Raw genomic sequence first — 22,508 nt, 5'->3', positions numbered from 1 at the left:
TTAAAAAGGCTGGAAAACAGCAAGAGACTGAAAATTTTGGAGAAATACTCTACAGAAGCATTTGTTTTTTAAATTTGTGATGGTTTTGCTACTTTCATATTAACAGAAGTTTAGACAACTGGACCCTAGTAATAATACCTTTGTGTAAAAATATACTGATACAAGTAAAGTTTTAGTACAAAGTCCTAGAATTTGATATGAATATATAGAATATAAATGTTATTTTAGTGATATGCTTTTATTAATGTATTTGCATTTAACACACATTTAGTGTTCAGTCTATGAAAATGCATAATTTATTTGTTGATATATTTTGTATCTAAAATGTAAAAGTAGATTACAAGTAGCTTAAACTTGTAACTAAGAATTATTGGACAAGTAAGAATATTAGTCACAAATCGTAAGTACTTCTACTTTCTGAGACTTCTACGCCACTTAGTTTTAGTCCATAGTATTTAAGAAAAGAAAGAAAGAGGGAGAGAAAAATCTAAAGAAAGACAGAGAGACAAAGGAATGAATAGAGATAAAGAGAGAGATAAACAGAGAAAGAGACAGGGAGAGAGAGAAATCAAAAGAAAGAGAACTATAGAGAGGGATGAGAGAAAAGAGACATAGAATAAATCACAAGAAAGAGAGAGAGTGAAAGAAAGAAAGAAAGAAAGAGAGATAAAGAAAGACTGATCTTATTTCTAAAACCACATTGTTGATTTTGAGTGTCTGGAGCCGGAGCTGCTGCTGCTACGTCACATCCGCTGTCTCCCTCCGGAAGTACAGTTAATTTTTATTCACAGGGAGAAAAAAACAAAACAGCTGTTGTTGGAGAAGAAAACACCTAAAGTGAGTTTCATGGACGGCTTCGTGTCTCCATCTCCTCCCCGTCGTCCGTGTGGGAGTCGGGCCCGTGTGAAGCCGCCCGCTCGGTCGGCCTGGCCGCTGTTTTCGCGGAGTTGAGCCGCGAGTCTCGGTTCGCTCATTTGTTGCGAGTTGGCTTGCTGCTAGCTTTAGCTTCCCCTTCACTGTGCACTGCTCGGCTAGCACGTTAGCTTCTCTCGGGCTAGTTTAACTAACCCCCGTTCTGTGTGCGTGTGCGAAGCCGCTACCGACACCAGCCCCGTGTGCCGAGCCGGAGGAGCAGCGGGAGCCTTCACACAGAGGGTGGATGAGTGAGTAGATGTGGATCGTACATTGTGTGACCCGCTGGCCTCCGAGTTTAACTACGATATATCACTGTTTACGTCCAGCGTTAGCCTGCCATGTTGCTCTGTGGGTAAACCAGGGGGCTGGGGATGCATCTGGATAATCATCACAGCTCATAATGTTAAAATGCATGGGTACTTTTTGCACAATGCTGTGGTTTGAGGCATCACATTTTGTTTCTCCACCCGAGAGGAAACAGAAACTGCAGAAATGTGAGGAAGAGTAAATTGAAGATAACCCCTGCATGTTGTTTTGTTTTCTGGCTTTCATTGCGTTTTCTTTACTTTATCTAATGTTTCTTTTTCCTGACAGAATGCCGGCCCCAAAGAGAGGACCAGCTCCTCATGAACCGCAGCCCAAGATGAGGAAGTTGGATGAGGATGGGGAGGCTCTCCCATCCAAAGCTGAACCAGCCACCATTAATAGAGCTCTTAAAACGGGAAATACGCTAGAAAAGTCAGCAGCCCCTCGGACTAAGAAAAAACTGTCTACTTCAGAGGAAGAACAGAGCTCCCCTCCGAAGGATCCCAGCAAAACCATTTCTGACCCGCCTGTCAAAAAAGCCAAGCTTCTGAACGCCACAAGTGCCTCCTGCGGAGAAGCTCCCTCGCAGTTCCCCAAAGCCTCCCTGAAGCGAACAGCCTCCACGGACTCAGACGAGGAGCTGAGTAGCGATGGCAGTAAGGTCGACCTCTTTAGAGAGAGGGACGACGGCGACAAGGCCCGCTGCGTCAGACAATACTCAAACCGAGTCAAAGCGAAACGCAAGGCTGAGGAGACGTCTTCTGACCCACAGGAAACATGCCAGGAGTTACAATCCGCACCTACAGTGCTTATACAGATGGACCACAGTTACGGTAGATACTCAGATTTGCCAAATACTCAAAGCACGGCTGAGGATAATCCGAATGCGACAAAAGAACCTGCAGAAGCTGCTGTTGAACCCGAGAGACAAGTGCAGTTGGATAATGCGGCACAAGCAGAGTCCAAGGAAACTTTGGTCCCTGTATCAGGTAATGCTAATGCTAGTATCAAATCTGACTGTGAAGTTGAAGGAAGTAAACGTGAGGAATTCAAAAATGTAGAAATCCAAAAGCTCACAGATAAGGAAACACTACCATCATCTAGAGAAGCATTGGACTCTGTTACTCCAGCTGCATCTTGCATTACGTCTGTGGCTAAGGAGAATGAGAAAAAGGTTGTTGTTGAGTCCACTGAAAGTCAAAAGGATGTAGATGGTGAACTAGTAGCACTGTCAGCGGAAACACTATTTTCTGTTACTGGAGAGATGAATCCAAGCTGTGAAGGTGAAGACCAGGCCGATGAAAAGACAGACTCGGCTTGCATACCAGAAAGTCTTACAGATGTGAGCTGTGAAACTGAAACAAAGGAGACCACCGAGATAGTTTCTGAAGGACTGAATATCAGATCTAAAATGGAGGAAGGTGAGCATGACATGAAGGAAGTGATTGAAGCAGCCAGCGTCTCCTCGGAGCACAGAGATGTGGACTCAGAAAACTCAAACTCTGCACCAGAAGAGATCCTGGAGGGAAATAATAATCCAGATAGTCAAACAGATCTCAGTGTCAAAATTCAAGTTACTTTTAAGGAGGAATCGAAATCTGTTCTCCTGCCGGACCAAGTGCCAGATAAAATTACCAATTCTTGTGATGGTGTGAACAAAGTTGTGAGAAAGTCCGACGACAAGCTTAAAGAAAGTGAAAGGAAAGTAATTGAACTCCCGTCGACTCAGTCTGTCGATGGTCCTGGGTCTTTTGTTGAGGTACAGCTGAGTCATGATGTGACAGACAGGATGAGTGACAGCTGTACAGAAATATTGACACCTGATTGTGAGGCGGCGCATGAGCAAAAACAAAGAGAGGTGTTCACTGATGCTGTCACAGTCCCAGAAGGTCAGACAGACACGGACATGCAGACTAAAATAACATCAGAGGGGGCGTCTGACTCAGCTCTGAGAGTGGCTACACAAAACCAGGAGCACCACATCTTTAATGACCATGCTACAGAAATACCTGCTGAAGTTAAGGACCTTACCAGTGTGGAAAAAGGAAAGGAGATGAACTTTGAGCTTGCCCCTGCACCTCAGTGTCAAATCAAAATGGATTTATCGGCTTCGGTGACATCAGAGCAAGAGTTTTCTAATCCAGTGAAAACAATGGAAACACAAAGCCAAAAAGTGGAAATACAAAATGAGGAAAAGCACAAGAGCAACGAATTTACTTCAGAGGTTCATGGAGATATTATAACTGAAAAAATGGCAAATGAAGACGACAAGTGCTCTGCTAGTACACCTGAGAGTCAAAACAAAATGGAAATGCAATCTGTAAGAACATCAGAGATTTCTAATCCAGCGTCGTCACTTGAAGTGAAAAGGCAGGAGAGCCCAGGTGTGAGTGAACGCACCACAGACATGTCTGATAAAGTACATTTACATCCAGTTTCAAATAGTCAGAGCTCAGAGGACGACGACAGGGTTAATGCTGAATGTGTTGCTGCACCAGAGAATCAAACAGAAGTGCACATTCAGACAGAGGAGCTTTCTAACCCAGCATCTACATTGCAAATACAAAACCAGCCAAGTCAGGAGGTCAGGGAACCCACCACAGTATTGAATCAGGAATTTCACGAGAAGCAAAAAGTTGAAAATTCTCCGGTTGTTGAAAATGAAAACCAGTCAAACTTTCAACCCGCAGCTGCATCAGAGAGTCAAATTGAAATTGAAATGCAGATGACATCAGAGATTTCTGACTCGGCCCCTTCAGAGGAAATACAAGAAACTATTTCAACATCAGAGGAGAAATCTAACACGTCACCTGCAGTGGAAATTAAAAGCCAGGAAGTCAGTGGACATGCTACAGATGAATCTACAGAGGTTCATGAACATCTGATGATTGAAAATCATCAGAATGTCACTAAAGAGGATGAAATCAACTTTGACTCTGTGGCTCCATCAGGGAATCAAATGAGACCGGAAATACAGTCGACATCAACGTCTGAGATTTTAAACCCAGCCTCTTTAGTGGTAAGAGAAATTCCAAAAAGTCAAAATGAAGTGGATATGGAGACGACTGCAAGATCAGAGATTTGTAACACATCTCCTGCAGTAGAAATTCAAGACCAGAAGATTCAGGATGCCAGTGAACATGGTACTGACATATCTGGAGAATGTGCGACTGAACCGGAGAATCAAGTCCAAATGGAAACGCAGGTTTCCTCAACCTCTGAGATTTTAATTACAGCACCTGAAGTGGAAACTGAAAATAAGAAAAGCCAAGAAGTGACTGGACCTGCAAGAGACACATCTGAAAGGATTCAAGGTCTAGAGATATTCAAAAGCAAGTGTAGTGAAAACCAAAACAAGGTTATTGAAGCGTATGTCAGTGCTACTGAGGGTCTGAAAGAAACTGAAATGCAGACAACAGCAGCACCAGAGGAGATACTTAATCCAACAACTGCAGCACAGACACAAAACCAGAGAGGTCAGGAGGTCAGTGAACTCGCCACAGACACTGTACTTCAAAAAGATGCTGCTTGTGCTGAGCATGAGGAAAACAAGGAAGAGGTTATCAACCTGTGTGTTAGTGCTGCTGAGAATCAAATGGAAATGAATACAGAAACAACAGCGACACCAGAGGAGGTTTCTGATCCAGGATCTATCTACCAGGAGGTCAGTGAATTAATCACAGACACCGTCGTTCAGAAAGAGACTGCAAGTTGTTGGAATAAAGACAATGAAGACAAGATAACTTCTAAGTCTGTTAATGCTCCAGAAATGCAGACGAATATGGAAACGACTGCAGCGCCTGAAGATATTTCTGTTCCAGCACCTATAGCACAGAGGCAAGACTCTAGGCTGCAGGAAGCCACTGAACACACTGCAGACTTATCAAACGCAATTCAGAAACCCCCTCCTGTGACTAATTTGGAAAATAAAGAGGAGGCTAGTGCTAAAGTAGTCCAAAAGGAGATGGATGTAATAAATGGATCAATGGAATCTGCAGATTCTGCCTTACAAGAGGAAATGGGGAAGCAAATGATTAATGAGGCCAAAGGCGAGGCCGCAGTAATTCCTTGTGATAAGGCTGGCAAAACAGTCTGTATTATTGAAGGACAGGGCGAAGGAACTGGAAGCAATGAAGTAATCGTTTTTGCTTGTGACCAGCCACATGACGTTGATGTTGTAATTGAGGCCTCAGAAGAGCAGATGAAGACGTTTAATCAGTCGGAGGTTCAGGCTCAGGAAAACCAGATCGTGTACGAGCCCATCAGCAGTCCAGAAAGTAATGACGAGAGAGAGACGTCGACAGCGTCAGAGAGGCATCATGGTGTTTCTTTACTGGATATACAGAACACAGAGACCCAGCACATCATAGAAGAGGCATCGACTAGTGAAGAAAACAAAATCTGTGACCCACAAGCGGAAGCTGAGGAAAATGTTACAGAACAAATTTGCGTATTTGGTAGCCAAGCAGCAGCAGCAGTGGAGATGGAAGTACAAAGCGTGAGTGCGTCAGAAACTTCTCTAATTGCACAGTTGGAGCAGAGTGATGTGGATGTGAGACAAGTTGCGGTGATAAGCTCAAGTGACGATATCAGCACGCCAGATGGCCAGTCAGAAGATGCAGCACAAAACTGTGGCTTTTCGGAGTGCATCAGTGCCTCACAGTTTTCAGACCAGGTGCAGGAGGATGTCGGATTTGAGGAGGCTGAAGACGTCACCGTGACAACGACAACAGCCGCCACTGAAGCTGAGGTACCGGATAGTACATCTGAGGAGTATGTGATCTTAGAGTCAATCCCAGAGAATCATATTCCCTTTGATATTGTCACTCAGGCGGTGGCTGAATCAGGTTTGACCTCCTCGCTTTCAGAGGAGCTGAATCCAGACGATGGATTAGTGGGTAAAGAGGACAATCTTTTTAACGATTCCCAGCAAACCGATGACAAGAGTTCTGAACCTTCCCAGCAGCCATCATGTGACCTGATGGACGTTAATACCACAGAGAATGACATGGCGAACTCTCATGCTCAACGCACTAATGAAGGCGGCGATGCTGTGGTAATAGAGAATGCTGATGGTACTTTGGTTCTACAAGAAGTGCAGATTCTAGAGGATATAGAGATCGGTCGTGAGATCGTAGTAGCGGAGGAAGAGAATGAGGAAGACAGTGACATCACAATAATAGAAAAACCCCAGGCAACACCTCAGGCTGTCCCTCCTAAACAGACCGATGAAAAGGTTAATGAGAAAAACACAGAAGTGGTCAGCGGGTCCAACGTAAAGCAAAACAACACAGCTGGTGAGAAGGTCAAAGAGGATAAAAAGGCACAGGAGGCAGAAAAACCCAAGAAGCAAGAAATGAATACACAAGCCAGAACCAAAGCTCGCCTGGCGGCTTTGGCCGAGCAAAAGGCTGCAGCGTCGAAGAGAGCGGCAAACAGACATCAGCTCAACCTCTTAGCTCTATGTCACGAAATAGCAGAGGACATCGCCACAGACAGCATGCTACTGAAGAGGATTGAAGAGGAAAAACTAGCTGCAGCGGCAGCAGCTGCCAGGGTAGAAGCCGCTAAGGCTGAAGCCGCCAAGAAGGAAACTCTACCAGTTAAGACGCAGGACCCAAATACAATTAACATTGCAACTCCGGCCGGACCAGAAGGATGCTCAGCTTCAGCGACCCCTGCTGCACAGGCACCTGGAGCTCAGCCCTCAACACCTGACTCAGCTGAGGCCAAGCCTGCAGCAGAGCCTCAGAAGAGACGTTTCTTTATCACGCAAATATCCGTACCACTGAAAGCCCACGAGAAAAAGAAGCTGACGCGATATCAAAGACTGAGACAGGTGGAACTGCAGAGAGAAAAGATGTCCTGGGCACGAGTCAAGAAACTGAAGTCTGACCAAGCGAACCAGATGTTTTCAGAAATGGATTGGCAAGCCCCCCGGTCTGCCACCTCTCCATTTTCAACGCGTCCAGTGACCATGACCCCTCCACCTGCAGCCAGTCCATCAAAAACAGCTCCCACAAGTCCCGCCACCACTAGCAAACCTGCTACACCCAAGGCAGAAGTTCCCAAGGTGGAGACTCCTAAAGCCGAACCCATCAAAACAGAACCCACAAAGACAGAAACCCCCAAATCTGCACCCGCTAAGGCAGATACGTCCAAAACTGCTCCCACTAAAACTGAACCTACCAAACCTGAGGCCTCTAAAGCTGAACCTCCCAATACTGAAACCCGTAGAGTTACAAGGCAAAGAACGGCTCAAGCTTCTGATACGACTCCTGCTCCGGGGCCGGCCCCTAAAGTGACAAGATCTGCAGGGAAGAGGAGTCTCCCAGCCATACCTCCTCCCATGCCCAACGGACTTAATTCCCAAAAATCCAAGCTTGAGGTTGAGTACAAGCCATACAGACCCCGGCCCAAGTATTCCTTTGATGACTTTGAATTAGATGATGACCCGTTACCAGTAGCTCCGACAAAGACCAACCCCGCACTGAGGCTCTTACAACAAACACGACCCGGCCTTCAGTCAAACCCCACAGCTCAATTTAAACATGCAGCTCAGTCAAGGCCCACAGTTTCATCACAACCGGCCAACCAGGTAAAACTCAAAGCTCAAACCACGCCTGCTGCACAGATCTCAGGTCAGTCAAAGCCCAGTGTTGCAGCTACATCTCAGTTAAAACCTGCCGCTTCCACCAATCCACAATCAAAACCTGCTGCTGCCAGAACCCCCCTGTCAAAGGCCACATCTGCAGCTGCAACAGATTCATCAAAAGCTGTTCTCACCGCCAAAGCTCAGATAAAGTCTCCTGTCACGACGACACCACGGTCGAATGCAGTATTATCTGCCTCTACCCAGTTAAAGTCCACTGCCGGTGGAAGTGCAGCTCAGTTAAAGCCGTCAACTTCGACGACGTCTCAACCTGCTGTTCCGACCACATCTGAGACCAAACCTGCTGTTTCTAAGACCGATGCTGCTTCGACGTCTCAGAAAACCTCAAATCCACAATCATCGGAAGATGGCAAATGCAAAGTAAGTGATCAATTCTGCTGTAGTGTGTGTCACAATAACCAGATTTTAATATACTGTACAGTAGAGATGTCACCTACCAGCTCTCTCTTCTTTTTTTTTTACAAAGGATACAGCTGCTTCACTTTCATCAACTCCCACCTCCTCCTCCTCCTCCTCTGAGGAGAGCCGTAAAGTGTCTGATGGAACACAACAGTGTGAGCAGAAGCCTGAGGGTATGTATTTATTTGCAGGCCACATGATTTATTTCAACTTATGTCATGTTGTTGTCTCATTGCTAAAGGCAGCACTGACTCCGCTGTGGGGATTATCTTCTAGTGAAACGTTCTTATTTGTTCCCTAGTATTTATTATTTGAGCCGTTCTCACTGGATTATTAAGATTGATGTGTTAAGCTTGTACTACATTTCACCCATGTGTAAAAAAATGTTGCCTTTTCCTCCTCTCACTGATGTTGTTCCTTCTCCAGAGAATAAGGCAGAAACATCCAGGATGATGGAGAAGACTTCGGAAGAACCTTGTCAAGAGTAAGAAGTTTCTCTTAAACCATTTGACGTGTTTTTTCTTTACTTGTAGCAATAGAAACTTGAAGTAATGTGATGTGTGTTTGTATCTCAGCAGAGGAGCGAAGCAACAAGATGGTGGGACTCCTCTCTCTGATGCTTGTCTGCAAAGAGAAGTCAAGAAACTGAAAGAGGCAGATAAAGATGGCACCCAAACTGTGATTGTAAGTGGGTTTATTCATTTCTACTGTCATCAAGTGCAGCGTAAACCCTTTAGGACCCAACTAGTGATCACCCTTTGCATTAATATTAAAAATACGAGTTATGTGATATCCCTGGTCACAATTTTATGTATTCTTGAATATATTGTGATAAGATTCAATGAGTGATCTGTTGTTTCCTTGTCGGGCAGGATGCCGGACAGAAGCATTTTGGAGCAGTGGCCTGCAATGTGTGTGGGATGCTCTACTCGGCTTCCAACCCCGAGGATGAATCTCAGCATTTACTCTTCCACAATCAGTTCATCAGCGCTGTCAAATACGTGGTGAGAGCAAGTTTCCTTAAATCACACGTCTGTTATCTGTCTTGTCTACTGGCTTCAGTGTTGACTCATCGGGCCCTAAACACCAGTGTAACCACAAACATACCATTCTGCATTTTGACACCTTCATGTACATCATTTCACATGAGGAGTTAAAACGAGTCTCAACATGCATCTCGAGTAACAACTTGTGATCTGCTTTCACTTTGCTGCTTTATATGAGCATGTAGATCGTTACTGTTTGCAAAGACCAGATGAAGTGTTGTTTCTAACCGGCAGCCGGCAGAGACGCACTTCCTCTTCTGTGTCGTCCAGAAATTAAAACAAAAACTAAGCTGACAGGGTCTATTTCTTGGTGTTTTCCAGGCAAAGCTAAGTGCCTGAGACTATTTACAATAAATCAGTGAAACATTAGGTTAACAAACTGAGACAAATTAAAACATATGAAACTAATTTACAGTATTAGGTGTATGTATGTAATAATATTTACAACGCTCTGGTAGTTAGTGTGTGATGCAAAAACAGAATGTGAAGTTCTCAGCGGATCAATAAAGATATTTTAATTTAACGGTTTCTCTTATCTGATTTTTCAGGGATGGAAAAAAGAGAGGATTCTGGGAGAGTATCCAGACGGCAAGATCATTCTCGTCCTGCCAGATGATCCCAAATATGCCCTGAAGAAGGTTTGTTCACAAAATGGAGCCTCTTATGTGGTTGTCAATGTTGTGGGCGGATGTATGTGGCTCAGCAGAAAAATGTCTGGAATATACAGAAAAAAATGTAACTGATGTAACTTCCCTCAGATAAATTGTCATGTTACACCAGCTTGAGTTTATTACTTTGTGTGTGAAGTAAATAGGATAGAAACTGCTTTGATTTCCTCATTAAACAGCAGCGGTTTGTTCCTCAGGTCGAGGAGATCAGGGAGATGGTGGACAATGACCTGGGCTTCCAGCAGGTGGAGACCAAGTGCCCCTCTCAGACCAAAACCTTCCTCTTTATTTCCAATGACAAGAAGGTGACTGGATGCCTCATAGCAGAGCACATACAAGAGGTGAGACACGGCCCAAACTGTGATGTCTTTTAATGTTTACTGATGATGGTAGAAATCATCTGCAATGGACAGACTTAGATATTAGTTCTAGAGCCTGATGGTGTGGACGTTTAGAGGCTGCTGCCGAAACCAATATTAAGGAGTTAAAAATTTCTGGCCTATATAAATTAAAATTTTGCAGAAATTCCTAAGATGTCGTTATCAATCCTTTATGGCAAAGACCAACTGATAAATCACTCAGACTCTCATTAGTTCAGATGTAAAACTGAGCATCATCCATGTGTATGTCTGTGTTTCAGGGGTTCCGGGTGATCGAGGAGCCCGTCCCTGAGGGTTCAGAGGGAGAGAAGGTGATGTTCGAACGTCAGAGAGCTTGGTGTTGCTCCATCACGCCAGAGCCGGCGATCTGTGGCATCAGCCGCATCTGGGTGGTCAACATGATGAGACGCCTGGGCGTCGCTTCACGTATGCTGGAGTGCCTGAGGTCAGTGAGTCCACACGCCGCAAAGACATTAATCTGAAATCACCTGAAAACAAGTTAAACGAATGCTTCCTGTTTTTGTTTTTCTGCACAGGAACAACTTCATATTCGGTTCCTACCTGAGCAAAGATGAGATCGCTTTCTCCGACCCCACCCCTGATGGAAAACTCTTTGCCACAAATTATTTTGGCACTTCTCAGTTTTTGGTTTATAACTTTGTGAGTGGACGAAACTTGCCCAAACCCAAAACTGACACAGTATGACCGTCTCCAGGAAAGGTAACAATGGATTTGACTGAGGCGTCACAGTGTCTGACGCCATCTTTATTTGCATAACGATTAAAACTGTAAATTGCTCCTTGGAGAGGCTACACATTGGTTGAAATCTCAGGATGAAAACAACACGGTGTTGTTGAAAAATGTTATAAATCCTCCCTTTAACCCCCCCCCCCCCCCGCATAGTATTTTGAAAGAAAGAGTATTTTCTTTATACATTTTTAAGCAAACAATTGGTTTTATTAAAAAGAGTTTACATGCATGATCTGACAGCAATAGAAAACAAAAAGCATTTCATCGTTTGCTTCCTTCTTCTTTCATCCCCGAGGGACGTGAGAAGCATCGCATCGTTTGACTGCATCAAATAAACGGTTGTTTTAGATAATTTTTCTTCATTCTGTTATGTCATGTGTTTTTACACCTGGAGTAATCTGTGCACGGAGGATTTCTTTTTAACGTTCAACACTTAATGATGCTGCCTTTGTCTCGAGTATAAACATCCATACATTTTAAAGGTCACAACCTCACACTTCCACGTGTGTCTCTTCACGTTCACACACTCGTGTTTTCTTGTAACATTTCAAACTAATCATCTAAAACTAGGTGATTTTAATCAGTGAGACTCATTTCAACAATCTGATGGAAGAGTTGTGGGTTAGAACTGTAGCTTGGGCATTAAATAAACCTGCTCCAATATTCTTAGATCACTTCTCCTGATCTGTTTCTGAGCTGAGCCATATACTGTACACATACATTTAGCAGGGCATTGTAGCCTGTACTGTACGAGTGACGTTTTTTAATTTCATCGAGGCCGTCTATCGCTTTGTTTGTGCCTGAATGAAAAACGTGTGACTTAACGATTTTGATTTATTCTTTTCTTTCTTTTCTTTTTTTTTAAGCCATTTGTTCCTCTAAACAGCATTTGGTGTTTTATTGAGTTAGTGTAGAATATCATCCTCCTATTCCTTAGTAAAAACAAATAAATATGTATATCAAATTATCATGTAGATTTATGCATACTCTAATAAAAAGTATAATGGAAGATGATGCAAGAATCAGGCTTTAAATGGTATTTTAGTGCTGGTACATGTCACCCAGGTTTATGATTGAGAACGTTTGCTCAGTGATCGACACGATGGGTTAAGATGAAGTTCAGACTCTTATCACAGATTAACAGTATCATTGTAATACATCCCTTATTTTTTTTTTCCTTCTTGTTTAAGCAGTTGCTTTTTAGACAGACGTGTCGTGTAAAAGAAAAAGAAATTTGATTTATACGAAGCTGTTATGTAAATATTTATTTAAATAATAAACTGTTTTAAAATGTTGTTGCTCAGTTATTCCGTCTTGGAAGAAAACAACCGTTCTACCAAATGAATTGCTGCGAAACTTGGTGAGAGGATCTGGTGTCGTTCAGGGAAGAACCCATTAACTTTTGGTGCTGATCCAGGATTTTATTTTCACCTTCTTGAACATTGTGAGAAAGGGTGTTTTGCATAATTTTCCTTGATTGAGCAATATTGTGCTGATGCAAATCTAGTGAATTCTAAATGTGCTTTTATGGGGAGACTGTTGGGCCTTGGTGGATCCTCGCTACTGTTCTAGTTTCAGGATAACAACACCATTGACTAGCGCCATCTAGTGGTCATTGTTGCAGTAAACATGTTTGTGTCAGTGACATATATTACCAGAATGATTTTAAAGAATTATAGAATATAGATGTAGAATTATACTACGACAAACCTTATAGCTAGGGCTACATCACAATTTTGAGCTACACATTGGTGCTAGACACAGGTTCCTACTCTTATTTGTTAACATAGCAACTAAAAAAGCCTACCCCCCCTTACATTTACATTTAAATCAATATTTAAATCAGCACAAAACTGACCTCAATCATTAATACTAACCCCTTAAATATGTCTGAATTTTTTCATCAAGATTCATACAAAATTTACAGAGGAATCAATGAAAAACAACCTAGTAACAGTGTTGAAGAAAGTGACAAATGTTTCCATCAATTCCAATATGCAATGCATCCCTGTTGTCAAATATGATGCTGGCCGAATTTATCATAATTTCCAGGATTTAAAATGCTTAAGAAATATACATTGCAGTCCTTAAGACACTATGTTGACATTTGAGATGAGACAAGTGTAAATCTTGGGAATTGTGTGGTTGTCATGTTTGCTCTTTGTAGTTGCAGATGTAAACACTCCCCTCTTAGCGCATTCCTCGACACTCCTGTCACAACACGGGCCGGCTCGATGGCAACTTCTGAGAAACAAAACAACCTTAGAACAACATGGATACTTCCTCAGGCAGAGAGTGAGAAAACAGAGGTCCCCCCCCACCCCCACCGCTCGTCCTCGGAGGCCTGATACTGATCGGCCGCAGAAAAACCCCTGAGCCCAGCTTCCCTGAGGTATCTTTAACACCACGCTCACCTTGGCCTTTCCACTGCTGCTCACACCAGGATCCTCTGATCGGAGGGTTCGGACTGAATTAAGTCCAGGAAAAGGTCGTCGCGAAGAAAAAGAGAAAGTCCAACATTTGTAAATACACACTTTTATTCTTACACGTAAATTTAAATAGACAAAAATTGTCACAGCTGCCACATTGTAAACAATAAAACCTTTTATCCTATAGAGGTGATTTTATTGTGAGTTTGTGATACACTAGGGCTACTCAGTGAAAATCAATAAATATCTTCTTTACACTTTACACCAACCGATATACAAAAGGATTTTTAAAGTACTTACTGAGAGTTTTCTATAACTGTCACACAAGCTGTTTCCATTTCAGTTCCTTTTTTTTAAACCGTAAGGAAAACGTCGCCATTTTGCCCTGAACCTGATCTGCGACCACTGACTGACCCGCTCCCTGTGTGCGGCGGGGATTGGCCTCGTTGCCTGACATCTGCGGGGACTTGATCTGTTTTAATAGTTTTACAACGAGATTACGGTAATGCTCTGGGTGTTTGTTCTGGTGACAGGCGACCTATAAGAAGGTAAGAGCTGCTCTGGAGTGCGCATGGCAAATACACAATCATGGTGGTACCACAAAAAGATCTAAACATCCGACTATTTTTACACTGATCACGGAGCATGAACTGACAAGTCACAAGCTCTCAACATAAACGGTCACGTATGAATAAACCTTAATCCATTGGCTCGTGTATGCATGACGCATCGTGTAGTTAGCTGAGTTGACATATGATCGTGTATTACGCCAAGGTTATGGCAACATCAAACGGTAGGCACCAAAAATATATATACATATACTGTAGCCTAACAATGTACACTTCACTTCGACCAAAAAAATAGTCGTTTGTCCTCGTGTGTCTGATTTCTGTTGAGCGATGTGTCTTCACAGGATGGGACAGTGCTCACCACAGAAATTATACAGCAAGTCCAACACATCAGGCTCCTGAAGCCTCCTGTTCATGACCCCCTGACCTCTCCCAGGCTGCACCACTACGACCTCACCGTCAGATGGAACCTCTGGCAGTGGGTGAACTTTGTTGTCCATCATTCTAAAGTCTGTAATGCCACCAGCGGGGAGGATGCCGTTCCTCTCCCCCCACGTTTTGGCGTTCTCCGAGGTGTCTATTGCGATGCTGTCACCGCTCACGCTGTTCTTACTCGCCGGCCTCGTGTCGTCCTGACACACATCTGAGTCGCTGGCGTGCGGCAGAGAAAAGTAGGTGCACTTTCTCGACAGTGACTTTATCTTGTCCTCCGGTTCGGACGTCGTGCTGTCGAGTGGGTTCGGGGCGTTCTGTTCTCTGCCCTCACACATTTCCTCGTCCGGTGGAGTGTTGGCAAGTATTTTGTTTATCGCCACCGGCTCTGAAACAGATTTTCTGATCAGCGTGTTCTCTCTGAGGAGCCATGGTCCATTATCATTGGGAACACTGTCTCCAGGCCCAACTTGTGCATTGAAAGCAATGCATCCCGTCGCTTCGGTCAAGGAGTCCAGGACGTTGGTGGAATTGAAATAAGACAACTCAGTCATGGCTTTGGTCCGCGCTGAGTGGAAGGGAGAGAAAATGCTTGAATGCTCTTTCTTTTTCTGTTTCGGGGCAGATGGGGGTCTCTCGCTAGTCTTCTCCTCAGGATCCTTTTTGCCATAAAGCCTCTCGATTGTTCTCCTCACAAAGCCTTTCGTGATAGATTTCCGTGCCGAGTCATCTTCACCACTGGACAGCTCGATTGAAGTCTGAGACTGATAGCCGGCGCTCGTTGATGTGTCCGCTCTTAGCTCGGACAGATCTGATGGGTTTGGGCTCTGGAAACGTTGGCGTCCTTGCCGATTGTCCGTGGCGCTCTTTGCTAAGAACATTTCCCTGATGGATCTGACCCGGTTGCCCTCGGGCTCCGTGGTGATGACGCCGCTGGAATCGTAGCTGAAAGACAAAGACGACTGAGGGGCTGACCGGGTGCAGAGAGATTCAGATGGTGATTCTTCAACGTCCGACTCCAGGTGGACATTTCTTTGAGGAACACTTTTGAGAGCAGGACTCTCTGCGATACTTTTCCTCTTCTGTGCATCTGCAACTTGCTTTTCCAGGAGGATTATCCTCTCTGCAACAGACTGGGAAATGATTTCCTCAGACTCAAGTTTGACTTTTTCCACAACCATTCTATCCTTTGCTACAGGAGTTTCCCGATGTTCTTCCTTCTCTGAGCTGGACTCTTTCTCACAGAAGCTTAGTTCCTCTTCACTTGAGCTCCTGATTTGCTCACGTGCAGTATTTGCTTGCTCCATCTCTACTTGCTCTTCGCAGCTGCCGTGCTCATCTGCACTAAATCTCTCACGCTCAGCTAAACTGTCAGAGTTTAACAAGCTGCTGTGGTCATTTTTGGGGTCCTCATCCTCTGAGCTAATCTCCTCAACTTCCCCTATCAAAGCCTGTAGCTTGTTACATTTAACTTCCTCAGTATCTGGTCGATAATTAAGTTGAGCCTCCTCGTCAATGCTCTCCTTCTCTTCCTCAATACCCGACAAACTTTCCTCACTTCTAACCTTTAATTCATTGCGTTCAAACTCCAGCTGCTCTTCCTCTGACGTCGTTGGCTCGTCTGCATCTGAGTAACCTGCACTTTCGTCAACACTGATTTCCGTTCCCTGACGAGAGTTTTGAATCTCTGGTTCCTCTGGTCGTTCTTCCTCTGACAACCTTAGGTTCCTACTATCTGGACTGGAGACGCTCTCCTTCCTAACACTTAGCTCTACATAGTAATTAGAGCTCTGTTGAGTTTGCTCTTCCTCGTCTAAGCAGCTATGTCCTTCACCTGCGTCTGAGCTACACAAACTTAGCTTCCAGTTCTCTTCATCTTTACTGACACTTGATGCGTTCCGCCCTTCCTCACCTGCTCCTGACTCTTCATCAGTAGTGTGCCCACTCTCTGGGATACTCGTGCTCCCCTCACTTTGCATCTGCAGCTTCCTACGCGCTACCTCAGGGGTTTTTGTGCTGCTGATGCTCTTGTTTGCCGTTTCCTGACTTACTTTGTCTTCAATGTGCCTGTGAAGCTGCGTTTCCTCAGTTACCTGCTTATCTTTAAGTTCCGCTGGTGGTTTATGTTTCAGTGATTCTGTTCTCAGAGGAATATCGTGCATTTCAGATTGTTTTGGCTGGTTAACATTTGCGAATTTCTTAATCATGGACCTCACATCGACATTAGTTTTCTCATCTTCACTAACACTAGCTGCTTCTCCGGAGCAGTGAGACATTTTAGAATCTCTGTTTTCTTTTTGTGACAGTTCAGCTTTTTCTATGAACCTGGTCGACATACTTCCTTCATCAACTCTCTCGGAAAGAGACATTAATTCCTCTTTGAGCTTCTTGGGTATGTCGAGGTTGTCTATGATCTGATCTATGACCTTGTTTACTATGAGCTCTTGTGAATCATTTGGAGTCAAGCTGCAACTCTTGCATTTGTCGCTGAGTTCCTGAAAGCCCCTCCAGCTTTGCAGGAGCTGCTGTGAAGTCGACCTCTGCAAATTGCACAAACTAGCCTTTATCTTTTGGGAATCCTCGATATTGGCAATCTCTCGGAGGGAGTCGATCATTTTTAAAGCCTCGGCACAGCTGACGTTTGCGTTCAGCTGGTCCCTGTCAGAGTTATTTATTCCTTCATTTAGGGTCATGATGGACAGGAAAGCAAGGAGAGCTTTGGATGAGGAGCCAAACGTGGAGGCTACGTGAGAGGAGAAGTTGGACGGGCTGTTGGACTTCTCCACACAGGAGGAGTGTTGGTTCTGTGTGATTTGTCTGATTGATTTTATTGAGCGGCAAATCTGCTCCAGCACAGGTTTCGTGTTTGGTTGGTTTGCAATGTTTAACTGTGGCAACTGAGTTTGTGTCACAGATTTCTCTTGATCTGTCTTTTTTCTCTCAGTCTGGTTTGTTTCCAGCGTGGTCGGTGTTTCGTCCTGTTCAGCTGCGGAGTTTATCGCCTGCGACGTTTGGTGGCGTTTTCGTCTGGACGACGTTTTCCTTTTTGTGTTGTTTTCAGGCTCGGATGCGTAATCCGTGGAAAGGTTTCTGGAGAGCTTCTTTTTATTTGACATGTTTGTGACAGGCGGGGAAACCATGACCAGAGACTGAGAATATGGAGATGGCCTCTTTTGCAGCTTGGCTTTGTGAAGCATCTTCCTTCTCTCAGGAGACGGGCTAGGAGCGGGGGAGGATTCTCGTTTTTTGATATTTGGTGACATAGTTTTGTTCGAATGCTTCTCATGTAATGATGATGATAACTGTGGAGAATCATGAGAAGGGTCAAAAGGTAATTTCTTGCTTTGGGATTTTCTGTTTTGAGATGGGCTGGTTATTATTTTCACTTTTTTCACCAGTGGTTTAGGTGATGCTGCTTCTTTCTGAGCCGTCTTTGCCGGTTTCGTTTCTGTGAATTGAGCATCACTCGGCGTCGGCGTCTCACTCAGTGAAATGCTGTCTGATGACATTCTCTCTCCGGATGTCAAACTAGTGGAAGATGCGGAGGTACAGGGCGATGGGCTGTTTTTCAGATCCGAGCTGCTGTTTGATTTCTGGGTCTTTACCGGCGGCAGGTGAGTCCCTGTTGAACAGAGGCCATTTGGCAGCACGGTGTTGGCATCATCCCCCGCGGTGTTGGATGCCGTTGTGTCCTCAGCACATGAAGTGTATTTGCTCAGAGAAGCTTTCCTGAGAGACATTTGCCTTTCAAGAGACAGATTGCTGACCAGAGGGGCTCTTTTAACTGATGGAGCTCTTGCTAATTCTCTCAGCGCGGAAGGAGCGTCACCCTGAACTGTTTCCATTGTGCGGCCTGTGGGTGACGAGGCCTTGTCAGATGTAGGACTTATGGACAATGGATGATTATCTGACATTTGACTGCTCACTGATGAGAGTCGGTACAAGGGGCTGCTGGCCGCTGACGATACATCCATCATGCAACATTCAGCGTTCATCTCTTCTAACTCATCGGGCGGGGGTGGTGGCGGCAGTAGCTCCATTGAGATTGTACTGTAAGGTGTTGCTTTCTGCAAAGAGATTTTGATTGGGCTTGGATTCCTTTCACTGCAGGTGCCATTCACGAGGGGGCTTACTTCTCCTGTGTTATTTTGAGCTACACTGGTGCAGTTCTTTGTACTTGTAGTGGTGGAATTACAAGGAGCAATTTCCTCTCTCCGCTGAGTCGCTGCTTTCTCCCCCGACGGATTTGATAATTGGTTTTCAAAACACTTGACCCTCAGTTTGACGGATGTTCTCAACGGTTCAGATCTGAGGAATTGACTCGGTTGTATTTCAGATTTCTCGTCGACCAACCCCTGATTGTATCCTGACTCTGAGTCCCGATTCCTGATATGTGCTTCTGATTTTTTACCATCCTCATCTGGGCCGGAAGTGGCGTTAATGTGAGCTTTCTCCAGCCACTTCTGTACATATTCATTTGTCCCGGAGCTGGACAGTGTTTTGCTTTTGCTGATGTCACAGGGCTTGTTTTCATTCTTTTTCTCCTGGTGCACTGATGTCTGCCGCGTTAGTGCTCCCCTCGGTGGGCTCACTTCAGTAGAAGAAATATCAAGCCGGCTTGCTTCTATAGAAACTGTCTGGTACAATGGTACATTTGGAATTTTTAGGTTCCATTTTATCGTGGCATCTGTCGATTGTGAGCTCTTTGTTGTAACACTCCCGTCCCCATTTTGCGTTGCTTTCTTTGTAGCCTTTGTCTTGTTTTTTGGTGATTTTGATTTGTTCCCGTAAACTCTCTTGATGAACCCGGCGCTGGAGAAAGTTTTCGCTTTCCCACGCGTCTCGGTAAATCCGGAAGAATTTGTTTTTTGCCTTTTCCCGGGTGTCAACAGCCGCCGAGCTCGTTTTTTGCCCGCTTTGGGTTTCCTCTTCCCCTTATTGAGCTCCCTTTGTTCGGGCTTGTCTTTGCCTCTCGTTGACTTTGACAGCTGTTGTTGATTATTTGTTGCCTGAGTCGCACCCGTCTTAAGTGATGACAAAGTCAAATCCGATGTTAGAGACATGTTCTCCGTCTTCCAGATGCTAATGGACTCAGATGCTGTCGAAGGTCTCCAGAACTCCGGATCAAACTCATTATTGGAGGAGAACTGTCCTGTTTCTGAAGTCGCTGGCCTCCCGTAAGGTGGAATATCATGTGCACAGATGTTTGCAAGGAAATTATCCTGACACATCTGCTGTTCATATATGTGCAAGACAGTTTCTGTGACCTCCTCGCCGCTGGATTCAATCTGTAGGATCTCCGATGATTTGAATGAGGATATATTCCTGCTTTTTATGTTGCTGTTGTCCACATCGCCGAGTCTTCTCGGTTTGGGTACCGGTCTTGTGTTGGTTTGTTTGACCACACAGTACTGCTCTGTCATGCTCTCCACAGAGGCTTGCTTTTTTCTAATTTCCTTGTACCCTGGTGTAGGAGCTCTGGTAGGTGACAACATGTGCGTCTGTACTTTGGTGTTATCCTCTTCTTTTCTGCTCCTATTGAAAGCTCCATTGCTCGGCGATGGCGGATCCTCATCGTTATTGTCTTTGGTTTTGTCCTTGTTGATGCTGTCGATGGAGGAAGCTGCAGTTTGTAAATCCACTGGATCTGATGCAGGCGAGCAGATCTCCTCGTCTGCCACAGGCTCCGGTAAACAGCTCCCATTAAGCTCACTGGCGACATTTGAGCGTGAAAGAGTTGTCGTCCAGTGGATGGTTTCCTCCTCCTTGAGTGTTAGGCGTACCTTCATCTCAACTGTCATGCTGCCGTCCTGGTTCACCCGGAAAGACTTCTCAATGTCATCATCAGCGGGAGGCAGGCAGCCCTGCCCCTCCGCTCCATCTGTTCCTGCTACAGACTCCAGCTCCAGGGAGTTTGAGGGGTTAGTGGGTAGGCGGCCGTCATAGGAACTCCCTGCCATGGAGTTATGGATCCGATTCACGATGTACCTCTCAGACGATAGGGAGAAATTCCTCGACTTTGAACTATGATATGAGCGGGACTTCTTTTTACCTTTTCAGTCATTCAAAAGAGCCAAGGATATCAAAAATGGGGTAGAAATGTCCAAGGTTTTCAGGCGAGGGTGGAAGAGGTTAGTTTGGAGAGGATCCCCAGGAAGAAGCGTGAAATAGGAAAAAAGAGAGAAAAAGAAAAGTTAGAAAGAGAGAAGAGCTATTCACAGCACAATAGCCGGCAGCCATGCAGACAGTGTATGTGGGTCATGTATGGTATTATGCATAGTATCAACGCCTCAGCACTTTCTCAATCTTCATCCCATGAGAGCAGGTAGATTACTGCACACACACTGTATGAAGGCCCACTGGACTAACGCACGCTTAACTCTAACTACTGTATGAAATTAAAAGAACCGCACAACAATATATTAAAAAGTTAATTTTCCTATTTAACTTACGGTTTAAAGACTTTGATCTTCTCTGTCTCTTTCGGTTGTTGGAGAACTGAGTGGGGGCTGGTGATTTCTGGGAGGTGTAGTTTGCAGATTTGAAAGGTTCCCTGCCTGCAGCCACGACCGTCCCAGAGCACAATATCAGGCCGGGAAGACCGTCAACCTGCAACACACATAGAATACAATCAGAAAATTATTTATATTATATCATGTAGTAGTACCAGCACTAAATTCTAAATGTGCAGTGTATGTATGAAAAGTCTAAATTAAATTAGTGCAGACTCCCTGACCTGAAGCCTTACACTGCAGTATCCCAGATTGTCTTTCCAGGTATTAGAGTTGCTAAAGAAGATTAACACTTTCTCTCCTCAGGTGATGGTTATTTACAAGCCAGGTTTAAGTTGGGCCTTCGTGGACCAATAATGAGGCCACCGGTTATCTAAGACATAAACATTTGAGTTGTATTTGAACGTACACATTTCAGGGGGATGTCTACAGATTAGACCTAGAATAACTTTGTTTCTGTTTGTGAATCTGTCCGGTTTCTTTGATTTCTTCAGTAGATAAACTCTATGCTGCTCCCTTCATAGGATGTCAGGCTTTGGTGCTTTTAACACTCACACGTCTGCCATCCGGTGTGTGAAGTTTCACCACGTGGAACTGCATCAGCTCCGAGATGTATTCCAGGATGGACTCAAAATTAGCCGAAGTCCTCTTGTGTAGCACCACCTTGCGTTTTAAAGTGGGGTCTCCGTTGCAAAAGACCAGCAGCTTCTTTGGCGTTCGCACAACCACCGGCTCCTTCCTGTGGACGTTGCGGCCGGGGAAACTCCTGGCCTGCTGCACGACCCGGCGGCGGGCAGTAGCGGGCCTGACGTGGTACCATGGCGGCAGCTTCTTCCTGGCCAGTGCCAGGTTGATGGGCGTTACCTTCCGCCTGTCAGAGCAGATGTAGGACTTCCCATCCTCTAGTTCGTCCAATGTGTAGATGGCATGAATCCCCCGAGGGGTGGTGATGTTTCTCACCCCAAACGGAAGGGGGACTTTTTTAGAGAGACTGTCCAGGAGTGCATCAAAGGTTTTGAAGGTCCGGTTGTTGATGACCATGCGCAGACCACTGAACTGAGGATCTCCGCTTTTGTAGAAGCAAACCCGCTTTGAAAGAATGGGGTCTTTGATGCGTGGGTGGCGGGGGGTGCCGAAGGTGTGGCCACTCCCTGACGACTGGTCAGGGGGGATCCTCCGGAGTCCCGTCTGGTTCATGGTTGAGTTTTGCTGCAAGAAAGAAATGTGAAGAATTTGATAAATTGTAGAAATATGAAGGTTTCCTATGTTTAAATAGCCTCAGGGACAAATAAGAATGAAAAGAATAAAAAGTGGTTTCTAAGAATAAAAATGTCCTAAGACACCTGCACGTTATGCAAAGGTCTCGACACGTAAACAACATCAGTATCATGGAAACTTATATAATTTATGATGTGTAAACAGATTAAAA

The 22,508-nt window shown here is 44.8% G+C and overlaps 2 protein-coding genes across 6 annotated transcripts; one reads left to right on the top strand and one right to left on the bottom strand.

The window, feature by feature from the left end:
* The first annotated feature begins 742 nt into the window (after window positions 1-742).
* esco1 (establishment of sister chromatid cohesion N-acetyltransferase 1) lies at window positions 743-12,432 on the top strand. 5 transcript variants are annotated; one of them, XM_034572857.1, is made up of 12 exons: window positions 743-1,163; window positions 1,510-5,698; window positions 6,092-6,361; window positions 6,545-8,254; window positions 8,361-8,466; window positions 8,720-8,777; window positions 8,869-8,977; window positions 9,166-9,297; window positions 9,888-9,977; window positions 10,205-10,348; window positions 10,648-10,832; window positions 10,924-12,432. In XM_034572857.1, exons 2-12 carry the CDS (start codon window positions 1,511-1,513, stop codon window positions 11,090-11,092), a joined length of 7,161 nt encoding a protein of 2,386 aa, XP_034428748.1. In that variant the 5' UTR covers window positions 743-1,163; window position 1,510; the 3' UTR covers window positions 11,093-12,432. The 5 variants fall into 5 exon arrangements, with proteins under 5 accessions (XP_034428748.1, XP_034428747.1, XP_034428745.1 ...); XM_034572856.1 differs by having other exon boundaries at window positions 6,092-6,402; window positions 6,547-8,254; XM_034572854.1 differs by having other exon boundaries at window positions 6,092-8,254; window positions 8,872-8,977.
* Window positions 12,433-13,294: 862 nt separating this feature from the next.
* Window positions 13,295-22,276, bottom strand: LOC117754263 (oxygen-regulated protein 1-like). Its single transcript, XM_034573090.1, has 5 exons — window positions 21,635-22,276; window positions 21,020-21,176; window positions 19,440-20,619; window positions 18,173-18,296; window positions 13,295-17,869 (listed from the first exon to the last, which is right to left on the bottom strand). Exons 1-5 carry the CDS (start codon window positions 22,274-22,276, stop codon window positions 14,474-14,476), a joined length of 5,499 nt encoding a protein of 1,832 aa, XP_034428981.1. The 3' UTR covers window positions 13,295-14,473.
* Between the last annotated feature and the right edge of the window lie 232 nt (window positions 22,277-22,508).

The sequence above is a fragment of the Hippoglossus hippoglossus genome, chromosome 20 (genome assembly GCF_009819705.1).
Source record: "Hippoglossus hippoglossus isolate fHipHip1 chromosome 20, fHipHip1.pri, whole genome shotgun sequence".
Lineage (NCBI taxonomy): Eukaryota > Metazoa > Chordata > Actinopteri > Pleuronectiformes > Pleuronectidae > Hippoglossus > Hippoglossus hippoglossus.
This window is presented reverse-complemented; position numbering and strand designations above follow the sequence as displayed.